At 42.6% G+C, this 12,500-nt stretch overlaps 1 protein-coding gene across 1 annotated transcript in view; it reads right to left on the reverse strand.

The window, feature by feature from the left end:
• Window positions 1-4,013, reverse strand: part of LOC138853391 (uncharacterized) — a 12,879-nt gene extending 8,866 nt beyond the window's left edge. Inside the window, exons 1-2 of the mRNA XM_070089778.1 lie at window positions 3,989-4,013; window positions 2,129-2,268 (exon numbers count right to left, since the gene is read on the reverse strand). Coding sequence (XP_069945879.1) covers window positions 2,129-2,268; window positions 3,989-4,013 — 165 coding nt within the window. The remainder of the gene's footprint in view (window positions 1-2,128; window positions 2,269-3,988) is intronic.
• Between the last annotated feature and the right edge of the window lie 8,487 nt (window positions 4,014-12,500).

The following is a 12,500-nucleotide window of genomic DNA, read 5'->3' on the forward strand; positions in this document are numbered from 1 at the left end:
CAGCTCATTAAGGGACATTAATAAACTAAAATTGATCCGAAAATTATCCACGACCAACGTATACGACCTCTTCAGTTTTCTTTCAGTATTGTGTCTCTTATAAGATTTGCTCCAGTTTCTTGTGTATGTCCCAGATTTTTATTACCAAAAGTGATCATGAACCAAACTATGATTATTCTGGTGGCATCATACTGGTGATAAATGTTTGTCTGCTTGACACTGTGGAAATATTATAGCCTGAAGGAAATTTTGTAGTTAATGTTGCTCTTCCTATTTTGTAAGTAAAGATATGGAACGAATTATGTAATAGTAACGTCGTCAATTGAACGATAAATGCAGCGGATACATTTTATAATTGTGATAGACTTCAGCTGCCCTGTAAGAATAATACACTGAAGAGTTGTGTTGTGTGACACACTGAAAAGGTTGTTGTGTGAGAGTGATGCACTGAAGAGTTGTGTGAGAGTGATGCACTGAAGAGTTGTGTGAGAGTGATGCACTGAAGAGTTGTGTGAGAGAGAAACACTGAAAAATTGTATTGTGTTTATGTGAAACACTGCAGAGTTGTGTTGCGTGAGAGTGAAACACTGCAGAGTTGTGTTGCGTGAGAGTGAAACACTGCAGAGTTGTGCTGTAATAATGCTACACTGTGGGTTACGTCCAACACTTACCTTAGTGAGAGTGTAAGTGCTTGGTGGATGCTGGGAGTGGTCTTATATACCTGCTCAGTACTGCACTCACTCAAGGATATTCCGTGACTCCGCCTTTCCTCATAGCATAACACAAGTAATGTGAGAACCTAACCTTTTTATATCTAGATCAGCATGAGCATGACTTTCACTTGAAATCTCACATGATAAAAGTATAATTCTTACACGATCAACTGATCACCATATAGTAGAGTTCAGGAGGATAAACACAGGGCGTGTTTCATTACACCGGTTGTCTATGTTCACCCATCAGTAAAATGGGTACCTGGGTGTTAGTCGACTGGTGTGGGTCGCATCCTGGGACAAAACCGACCAAATCTGACCAAATGCTCAGCATAACAAGGGGCTTTCTATATAGTAGTATGTCATTGATGTCAACTAGGACAGTATACCTTGTACATGTACTTGTAGAAATAAAACTATTATTATTATTATTATTATTATTATTATTATTATTATTATTATTATTATTATTATTATTATTATTATTATTATTATTATTATTATTATTATTATTATTAAAGTGAAAACAGCCAACTAGACAATTAATAGTTCTTTATCTACAGGCATCATAACTAAACGCAAATCATAGAAATGGGTCAGTCACCTGCCATACGTATAATTAGGATTTAATACAGCCGTTCATATTGTGTTTTGATGCTCAGCCACTGTTTTTATTCACAGGAAAATATTTTCTATCAAGGCTGCCCATGATGACAGCTGCCTGGAAAGTAGCCGCTGATACTTCCAGTAAAGCACAGACTTGTTACTTGAAAATGAGAGACTGGTCTTTGGTACTCACAATTAATAAGGCATCAGTGTCATAAGAGCCTTTAATTAAAACCCAAGTTGAACGGTTCATAACGAATAACGTGAAAGACAGGACTAGTGATTATACAATTGTCAGAATGGTATACAATTCCCAAAGGTTGCATTTTAATGTATTATGCAATTAAATCCACTTTTAGTGACCATGCTGTTCATGAAGACTTAGATTTAAGAAATGTGATGAAGGAAGATATTTCTTCACTTCTAATTAACAATTTGATCCCCATCCATAGGATGCATACACGGCCTATGGCCCGTAGAGAGGATATTTTTTTTATTCAGAATAAGTTTAAGTTCACTCGGGAAGGAAATCCCGGAAAAGTGAATGGTATTAAGGTCCCTGAGGCTGTAGTCCAAATAAAGCTGATCTCTCAAGCCTAATAAAGCAAATCACACCGCCGTGGATACACACCAAGATCCGAGACTCCTTCCTCTCTTAATAATTCATATGAACAACGTTTTCGGAATTATGGAAAGAAGACCAATACCAACCGACGGAGTATCGAAACTTGCAGGAGAAATGGGTAAAAAAAGCAGAAAATGACTTATGATTTCCCTGAAAATCGCGATGTATGAGGCAGTGGAAATACACAACAGATCTCGTTGGCGGAACGATCCTGTTTCCTTCCGCCACCGGGGTCTGTGAAGGTCGCCCGGGACGTATAAAGGTTAGAAAACAGGATGAAAATATCTAAAACTGGTCCCTCACGGGTAAGATCAGCATGAATCTCTGAAGATTGTAACCATCGTTATTGTGGAAATGTTATATACCGAACTGTACCACTTTACGCAGTTCATTCGTAATCCCTCAAGAAAGATTCCTTGGGGTCTTTATTGAAAGAATTGAACCTGCGTTTCCCTTCAATGGGTCAAACCTAAATGCACTTTTATTTACCCATGTGATATATGACGTCCATTAGTGTAATAATCTCACATGAAAACTACCATTTCAAACACTGCGCCAAACCTTCCATCCTCTACGCGAGGAACCACTGCAGAGCAACAATAACAAACCATACCACGGGCGGGGATAGAGCCCGTGATCGGAGAGTTTCAAAACTCCAGACCGTCGTCTATATTAGAACCAAGCTGTAAGATGCAACTAAAATGAGTGAAAAGATAAAAATACTATGAGGCCGCTTATTGAAATATATGAAATAAAGTGTCTGATGAACAATATTTTCTAAATTATAAAGCTTGGTTAGATATCATTACCTAGAGTACATAAGTATGTAAAAGCTTTTTGTACTAGGTGTTTTAAGTGGTGTAGAATGCAGATAAGTGTTCTAGGTGAGTAGGGATGTGAGTAAATCAGTTTCAGGTGAGAAATACCTGGATATCTTGATACAAGGAGATGGTAGAAATTTAAAGGGGGTTATCACTCCTGGTAATGACATTGCTCTCCGCCAGCTAGCAGGTCTGTTGGTCAAGTATCTCTCTAAACTCTACGGCACTCTCAGCTCATTTCACTTACAACAATTAGGCAGTATTCTCACACTTGAACTGCTTTAGTGTTTCTTCCTCCCTTCCACGGGCCAGTAGGCCTGCTTCAATGATTCTTCCTATGTTCATATGTTCACTGCCTAGCAGATCCCACAAGTTAAGTTGAACCAACATAGCCGTGTCTATAAGAAATCTTTTGACAACCGCTTTAGCTAAGCATTTAGAAATTTTTGTGCCCTTGGGTTCTCTGGTTAAGTGCTTTTCTTTCAGATCCTGAGTAGTGAAATCATTCCTAGAGGCGATTTTATCATCGCTGATAATTAATTATTCTAATTTCCCACATATGTTGCCTTCTTCATTTTTTCTTCACCTGGACTATGGCTTTTCCACAGTCAGTTAAGCATTTCTTGGATCTGCAACTCCCCTGCTTGAGCTTAAGGATAAGGCTAATCATATTCACAGCTGAAAATTGAGACACATGTGCAACATCTGGGTTTCTTTATTGCAGAGGTTTCGCCATCCAGAGGCTTTATCAATACAGGTTCTAAGACATAATCTGAAGACAGTGGAACTATATACAAAAGATGAGGTAATCAGTCCGCCAGCCTTGGAGTTGGTGTGAAGAGCACCGTAGCCGTAAAGATTCTGGAGTACAGGCAAGAAGGCTGGTGCTTATATACTGGCGTCAGGTGAAAAGAGACGTGTAGCAGATGAGGGCATAGTCACTGGTAGGCGGGATTTCCCAGTGGAAGTAGGTCTTACCCTAAGGAATAGGTAAGTTGTAGTAGTAGTTAGAGTAACCGTGAAGAAGGTCATGTAGATGTCCTCTGAACCAAGATTCCATGATGTTGCAGTGTCTGACAAGTTGTACAAGAATGGAGTTGGTGTGGTCTTCACACCAACTCCAAGGCTGAGGAACTGGTTACCTCATCTTTTGTATATAGTTCTACTGTCTTCAAATTGTCCTAGAATCTGTATTGATAAAGTCACTAGATGGCGAAACTCACGTTGTACATCTGTCTCAATTTTCATCTTGTTGGTATTGTGTACCACTCTTGTACATATTCACAGCTCTTTGGGAAATCTCTTGACTAGTCGGTACGGACACGGACGTATTATACAAAAAAAATCCTTGATACTCAACTCTTGGTAGTGTCTTAAGCATCAAGAGTACTGGATCCTTTATTTTCCTCAGAAGGTCTGAGAGTGTTGTAGCTGAGCGCAGGATGGCAGGATGGCTGCTTTGGGAATCTGTGGGAAGGTCCTGGTAGATGTTGTCATGAATATGTGTAATATGTGTGAGTGAGTGTTCCTGGTCCAGGAAACATGATCTACAATCCAGTAGTTCCCAAACTTTTTTAGGCTGTGCTTCCCTTGGCTCTCGCGCCACAGTTCTAGTCCTCCCTCCCCCTCACACACACGAATACTCCTCTTTCTTGGTATTAGATTTACTACAAATTCAAAACAACAACTAATTTAACAATATAAACAAGTGTATTTATTTCACAAATAAAAATTAAACATAGTAAACCAAGATTGTAGATCAATGGTTCAGAGAGCCGACACGTTGATAAATTAGACACATGTGCAACTCTTGGGTATCTTTATTGAGGAAACGTTTCGCCACACAGTGGCTTCATCAGTCCATACAAAGGAGAATCTTGAAGAACAAGAGGAGAATGAGGTAATCAGTTCCTCAGCCTTGAGTCGACGTGGTCAGTCCCTCAATCTTGAATAGAATACGGCATAAGTGCGGAGGAGCTTATAAACCGTAGGCAGGAGAGGTGCAGCAGTTGTAGGTGGTGTCACATTTGTGCAATGTGGAAGTAGGTCGTGCCCAAGGGTTAGGCAAGCGAAGAATTCCCAAGTATTAAGATCCCAAGAAGTTGCAATGTCTGACAGAATTGTAGATCAATGGTTCAGAGAACCGACACATGTGTCTAATTTATCAACGTGTCAGTTCTCTGAACCATTGATATCTGAACCACTGTGATATCGCCTACGTCTGCTTCACCTCACCTGTCTACAGTATACAAGCCACTTCGTGTATGTGCTACATTCTCTTCAAGATGGGGACTGATAACATATCCTAGGCAGTGGAACTGATTACGCCAAACTCCCTTTGATCTTCACCATTCTTCTTAATATATGATTGTCGAAGCTACTGTGTGGCGAACCGTTTCCTTAATAAAAATACCAAAGTGTTGCACATGTTTCTAATTTATTAACTGAACCATTTATCTACACTAAGATCCCCGGGATCAGTAATTTTTGGTGTCTTTACTTAGAAAGTCTGACGACTGTATTGAAGCCTCGCTCTACTAAATAAGATGTTGGGAAGGTAATGAAATACATCTTGACAGTTCCACAGTGCAGGGTAGTGGTCACATTGCAGGGTAGTGGTCACAGTGCAGGGTAGAGGTCACAGTGCAGGGTAGTGGTCACAATGCAGGGTAGTGGTCACAGTGCAGGGTAGTGGTCACAGTGCAGGGCAGTGGTCACAGTGCAGGGTAGTGGTCACATTGCAGGGTAGTGGTCACAGTGCAGAGTAGTGGTCACAGTGCAGGGTAGTGGTCACAATGCAGGGCACTGGTGACAGTGCAGGGTAGTGGTCACAGTGCAGGGTAGTGTTCACGGTGCAGGGTAGTGGTCACAGTGCAGGGTAGTAGTCACAGTGCAGGGTAGTGTTCACGGTGCAGGGTAGTGGTCACAGTGCAGGGTAGCGGTCACAGTGCAGGGTAGTGATCACAGTGCAGGGTAGTGGTCACAGTACAGGGTAGCGGTCACAGTGCAGGGTAGCGGTAACAGTGCAGGGTAGTGGTCACAGTGCAGGGTAGTAGTCACAGTGCAGGGTAGTGGTCACAGTGCAGGGTAGTGGTCACAGTGCAGGGTAGTGGTCACAGTGCAGGGTAGTGGTCACAGTGCAGGGTAGTGTTCACGGTGCAGGGTAGTGGTCACAGTGCAGGGTAGTAGTCACAGTGCAGGGTAGTGTTCACGGTGCAGGGTAGTGGTCACAGTGCAGGGTAGCGGTCACAGTGCAGGGTAGTGATCACAGTGCAGGGTAGTGGTCACAGTACAGGGTAGCGGTCACAGTGCAGGGTAGCGGTAACAGTGCAGGGTAGTGGTCACAGTGCAGGGTAGTAGTCACAGTGCAGGGTATTGTTCACGGTGCAGGGTAGTGGTCACAGTGCAGGGTAGCGGTCACAGTGCAGGTTAGTGATCATAGTGCAGGGTAGTGGTCACAGTGCAGAGCAGTGGTCACTGTGTAGGGTAACGGTAACAGTGCAGGGTAGCGGTCACAGTGCACGGTAGTGCTCACAGTGCAGGGTAGCGGTCACAGTGCAGGGTAGTGGTCACAGTGCAGGTTAGCGGTCAGTGCATACCTGCAGTCTACCTGGAGGTTATTCCAGGGATCAACGCCCCCGCGGCCCGATCCACGACCAGGCCTCCCGGTGGACCAGGGCCTGATCAACCAGGCTGTTACTACTGGCCGCAGGCAGTCCAACGTACGAACCACAACCCGGCTGATCCGGCACCAATTTTAGGTATCTGTCCAGCTCTCTTTTGAAGGCAGCCAGAGGTTTATTGGTAATTCCCCTTATGCTTGGTGGGAGGCTGTTGAACAGTCTTGGGCCCCGGACACTTATGGTGTTTTCTCTGAGTGTACCAATGGCGCCCCTACTTTTAAATGGGGGCATTTTGCATCTCCTGCCCAGTCTTTTACTTTAGTATGGAGTGTTTTCTGTGTTCAGATTCAGGACCATTCCTTCTAGGATTTTCCAAGTGTAGATTATGATATATCTCTCTCTCCTGTGTTCCAACGAGTACAAGTAAGTGCTTCCAAGCGTTCCCAGTAGTTAAGGTGCTTGACAGAACTTATACGTGCAGTAAAGGTTCTCTGGACACTCTCTAGATCTGCAATTTCGCCTGCTTTGAACGGAGATGTTAATGTACAGCAGTATTCCATCCTAGAAAGAACAAGTGATTTGATGAGGAATATCATCTCTCGTTTTGAACGTTCTCATTATCCATTTTATAATTTTCTTTGCACTTCTGTTCGTGGCACTGTTGTGATCCTTGAAAGTGAGATCTTCAGACATCACCACTCCCAGGTCTCTTATATTATTTTTCTGCTCTATTGTATGGCCAGAGTTTGTAGTATACTCTGTCCTAGTTATTATTCCCTCCAGTTTTCCATAATGGAGTATTTGGAATTTGTCCTCATTGAACATTACGGTATAAGAGGCCATGCGCTTGCTTATTTCAAATCTTACATTACTAATAGGTATCAGTATGTCACCATTAAAGACACAGCATCAGCAACACGGCCAATTGATACTGGAGTTCCGCAGGGAAGTGTCCTTGGTCCCCTGCTCTTCCTCATATACATCAATGACCTTCCAAACGTATCCCAACACCTGAAACCCATTCTCTTTGCTGACGACACGACTTCTGTCATCTCTCACCCTAATCTTGCCACCCTCAACACCATTATGAATGAGGAGCTGATCAAAATATCGACTTGGATGACAGCCAATAAACTTACGCTTAACACTGACAAAACCTACTATATTATGTTTGGTAGCAGAGCAGGAGATGCACAAATTAACATTAAGATTAACAACACGCTAATTACCAGAAATAATGGGGGCAAATTCCTAGGCTTATACCTTGACAACAACCTGAATTTCAGCACCCATATCCAGCATATAACCAAAAAAGTATCCAAAACGGTTGGGATCCTCTCCAAGATACGATACTACGTGCCGCAAAATGCTCTTCTCACATTATACCACTCACTTATTTATCCATACCTCACCTATGCTATTTGTGCTTGGGGATCAACTGCAGCAACACACCTAAAGCCAATAATAACCCAACAAAAAGCTGCAGTAAGAATAATCACTAAATCCCATCCCTGGCAACCCCCCCCCCACTCTTCATAGACCTAAACTTACTCCCTGTTCAGTACATCCACACTTACTACTGTGCAATCTACATCTACAGGGCCCTAAACTCTAATATCAACCTTGACCTAAAACGCTTTTTTGATAGTTGTGACAGAACCCACAGGCATAACACCAGACACAAACATCTCTACGACATTCCCGTGTCCGACTAAACCTTTACAAAAATTCAATGTATGTCAAAGGCCCTAAAATCTGGAATACCCTACCTGAGAACTCTTAGAACTGCAGACACATTCATCACCTTCAAAACTACCATTAGAAAACATCTTATCTCCCTGATACACCCCGTCAACTAACTACACGAATACCACCTGGTGGTTCACACTTACACTCACTCACTCATTTGACCATAAACAGAAATATTAATCTCAATCCTAAAATAATGAATCCTGTGATACTCCAATACTGAAACTATGTACTGTGCCAAAACAAAAGCATTCACATTGCTAAACTCACAAACTAGTATTTAGTCACTTAGCCATAACACCAACTTACCTCATAATTTGTAATATTTTACAATTAAGAATAAAACTAAGTCTGCCCGAAATGCCTAGCCATGCTAAGCGTTCTAGTGGTACACTCTGTAATCACTATTTTACAACATGTAAACCACTCAATAACCAAATTTCTGTAAACTCAGCATTGTAATCCTTATAGAGAATAAACTTTGAATTTGAATTTGAATTTGAATTTGAATTTATATTGTTTTCCGTTGCCCACTGGAAAACTTTGTTTATATCTTTTTGGAGGTTAACAGAGTCCTCAATAGATTACAACCTCATGCAGATCCTAGTATCGTCTGCAAAGGACGATACGGTACTGTGGGTTACATCTCAGTCTATGTCTAATATGAGGATGAGGAACAGGATGGGGGAAAGTACTAGCCTTGAGGATCAGAGCTCTTCACCATAGCAGCCTCCGATTTAACTGTTGACCACTACTCTTTGTGTTCGATTGGTTAGTAAATTGAAGATCCATCTCCCCACTTTCCCAGTTATTCCTTTAGCACGTATTTTGTTCGCTATTACGCCATGATCGAACTTGTCAAACGCTTTTGCAGTCTGTGTATATTACATCTGTATTCTAATTTTCTTCCAGTGCATCCAAGGAAATGTCATAGTGATCCAATAGTTGTGAGAGGCAGGGGAGACCTGCCCTGAACTCATGTTGCCCTGGATTGTGCAGATTTTGGGAATCTATGTGATTTGCTATCCTGCTTCTTAGCAATCTTTCAAAGATTTTTATGATGTGGGACGTCAGAGCTATTGGTCTATAGTTCTTAGCTAATGCTTTCCTGCCACCTTTATGATAGCAGTTCAGGTTAGCAGTCAGTGAAGGGTATAAGTCACTGCAGGGTAGCAGTCAGTGCAGGGTAGTAGTCACTGCAGGGTAGCAGTCAGTGGAAGATAGCAGTCAGTGCAGAGTAGCAGTCAGTGCAGGGTAGCAGTCACTGCAGGGTAGTAGTCACTGCAGGGTAGCAGTCAGTGCAGGGCAGCGGTAACAGTGCAGGGTAGCAGTCAGTGCAGGGTAGCAGTCACTGCAGGGTAGCAGTCACTGCAGGATAGCAGCGCAGAGTAGCGGTCACAGTGTAGGGAAGTGGTCACATTGAGTGGTAGTGGTCACAGTGCAGGGTAGTGGTCACAGTGCAGGGTAGTGGTCACAGTGCAGGGTAGAGGTCACAGTGCAAGGTAGTGATCACAGTGCAGGGTAGTGGTCACAGTGCAGGGTAGCGGTCACAGTGCAGGGTAGTGGTCACAGTGCAGGGTAGTGGTCACAGTGCAGGGTAGTGGTCACAGTGTAGGGTAGTGGTCACAGTGCAGCGTAGCGGTCACAGAGCAAGGTACTGGTCACAGTGCAGGGTAGTGGTCACAGTGCAGGGTAGCGGTCACAGTGCAGGGTAGTGGTCACAGTGCAGGGTAGTGGTCACAGTGCAGGGTAGTGGTCACAGTGCAGGGTAGTGGTCACAGTGCAGGGTAGCGGTCACAGTGCAGGGTAGTGGTCACAGTGCAGGGTAGTGGTCACAGTGCAGGGTAGTGGTCACAGTGCAGGGTATCGGTCACAGTGCAGGGTAGTGGTCACAGTGCAGGGTAGTGGTCACAGTGCAGGGTAGTGGTCACAGTGCAGGGTAGTGGTCACAGTGCAGGGTAGTGGTCACAGTGCAGGGTAGTGGTCACAGTGCAGGGTAGGGGTCACAATGCAGGGTAGCGGTCACAGTGCAGGGTAGTGGTCACAGTGCAGGGTAGGGGTCACAATGCAGGGTAGCGGACACAGTGCAGGGTAGTGGTCACAGTGCAGGGTAGTGGTCACAGTGCAGGGTAGTGGTCACAGTGCAGGGTAGTGGTCACAGTGCAGGGTAGCGGTCACAGTGCAGGGTAGTGATCACATTGCAGAGTGGTGGTCACAGTGCAGTGTAGTGGTCACAGTGCAGGGTAGTGGTCACAGTGCAGGGTAGTGGTCATATTGCAGGTTGGTGGTCACAGTGCAAGGTAGTGGTCAGAGTGAAGGGTAGTGATCACAGTGCAGGGTAGTGGTCACAGTGCAGGGTAGCGGTCACAGTGCAAGGTAGTGGTCACAGTGCAGGGTAGTGGTCACAGTGCAGGGTAGTGGTCACAGTGCAGGGTAGTGGTCACAGTGCAGGGTAGTGGTCACAGTACAGGGTAGTGGTCACAGTGCAGGGTAGTGGTCACAGTGCAGGGTAGTGGTCACAGTGCAGGGTAGTGGTCACAGTGCAGGGTAGTGGTCAGAAAATGTTTTATTGTCACCAAAAAACTTCATATAATTTTTTTTGTGCTGTTGGCCTCAGCTCGGTCATTTTGTAGCGAAATCAGTTCTTCCATCACTCTTCCGTCACTCTTCCGTCACTCTTCCGTCACTCTTCCGTCACTCTTCCGTCACTCTTCCGTCACTTTTCCGTCACTATCATTGGTAATATCTATGAATGGACTGATCACTTAGTCACGCACATTTTGTAAAACAAACGTTCACTTGATTCTGATGCCCCCTTACTGCCCCCTTTTTTCCTCATCGACCCCCTTCCCCCACAGATTTTTCCACCGCCCCCAGGAGGACGGTACCGCCTATCTGGAGTTTATCTGGAGAGAGTTCCGGGGGTCAACGCCCCCGCGGCCCGGTCTGTGACCAGGCCTCCTTAGGTCAGTGTCCCAGGATGCGACCCACACCAGTCGACTAACACCCAGGTACCCATTTTACTGATGGGGAACATAGACAACAGGTGGAAAGAAACACGTCCAATGTTTCTACTCTGGCTGGGAATCGAACCCAGGCCCTCACCGTGTGAAGCGAGAGCGTTAACCACCAGGCCACCAGAGCCAAAGATTCATCACTCTCTACATCACTCTTACTTTGACATGAAAAATAATTATTATAATAGTAATAATCAGCTCTCTACATTCAAAATTAAAAAAAAATATATGATATATTGAGGATCACAATAAGAAAATAATAAACTGACTCACGACATGAAAGCAATGTGAAGATGAAACAGGATTTTTAATTTCTCATATTTAAGATGGAGGAATTTATTGAAATTATCTGGTAAGTTTCTCTTAGTTAATGTAAATTGTGTCTCCAACACTATAAATTGTACACATAAATTGTGTCTCCAACATTATAAATTGTGTCTCCAACATTATAAATTGTACACATGAATTGTGTCTCCAACATTATAAATTGTGTCTCCAACACTATAAATTGTACACATGAATTGTGTCTCCAACATTATAAATTGTGTCTCCAACATTATAAATTGTGTCTCCAACATTATAAATCTTATATTCATAAAGTCAAAGTGAGACAAAGAACTTTCATTGAAAAAGTACTCTTAATTTTAAGGAACACTGACAGTGGATAGCTATTACTAAGTTCCCAATTTATTCTCAACATCGAGTTTTCTTTCAGCACCATAATAATTATCACTTTTTTTTTTTCGCTGAAGAGATACTTCCTAACTTCCTTGTGACTCATCTGAGTTTTCAACGTCCAGTTGTGACCCCTTGTTGCTGTGTTCCATCTCTGAAACATTCTGTTATTATGCACCTTGTCAATTCCTCTCAGTGTATTTTATGTCGTTAATGTCCCCCTTACCTTTCCTGTCCTTTAATGTCGTTTGCGCACGCGCGCGAGTGTATATATATATATATATATATATATATATATATATATATATATATATATATATATATATATATATATATATATATATATATATATATATATATATATATATATATATATATGTATATATATACATATATATATATGCTATAAGATCACAGTAAACAGGTGATTTCAAAATATGCAAAACAACCACTCTGAAAGAATAGAGAAATTCCAAGCGCTTTCGTGACTACTCACATTCCTTGATAATGTGAGTAGTCACGAAAGCGCTTGGAATTTCTCTATTCTTTCAGAGTGGTTGTTTTGCATATATATATATATATATATATATATATATATATATATATATATATATATATATATATATATATATATATATATATATATATATATATATATATATATATATATA

Source organism: Cherax quadricarinatus, chromosome 29, assembly GCF_038502225.1.
Source record: "Cherax quadricarinatus isolate ZL_2023a chromosome 29, ASM3850222v1, whole genome shotgun sequence".
Lineage (NCBI taxonomy): Eukaryota > Metazoa > Arthropoda > Malacostraca > Decapoda > Parastacidae > Cherax > Cherax quadricarinatus.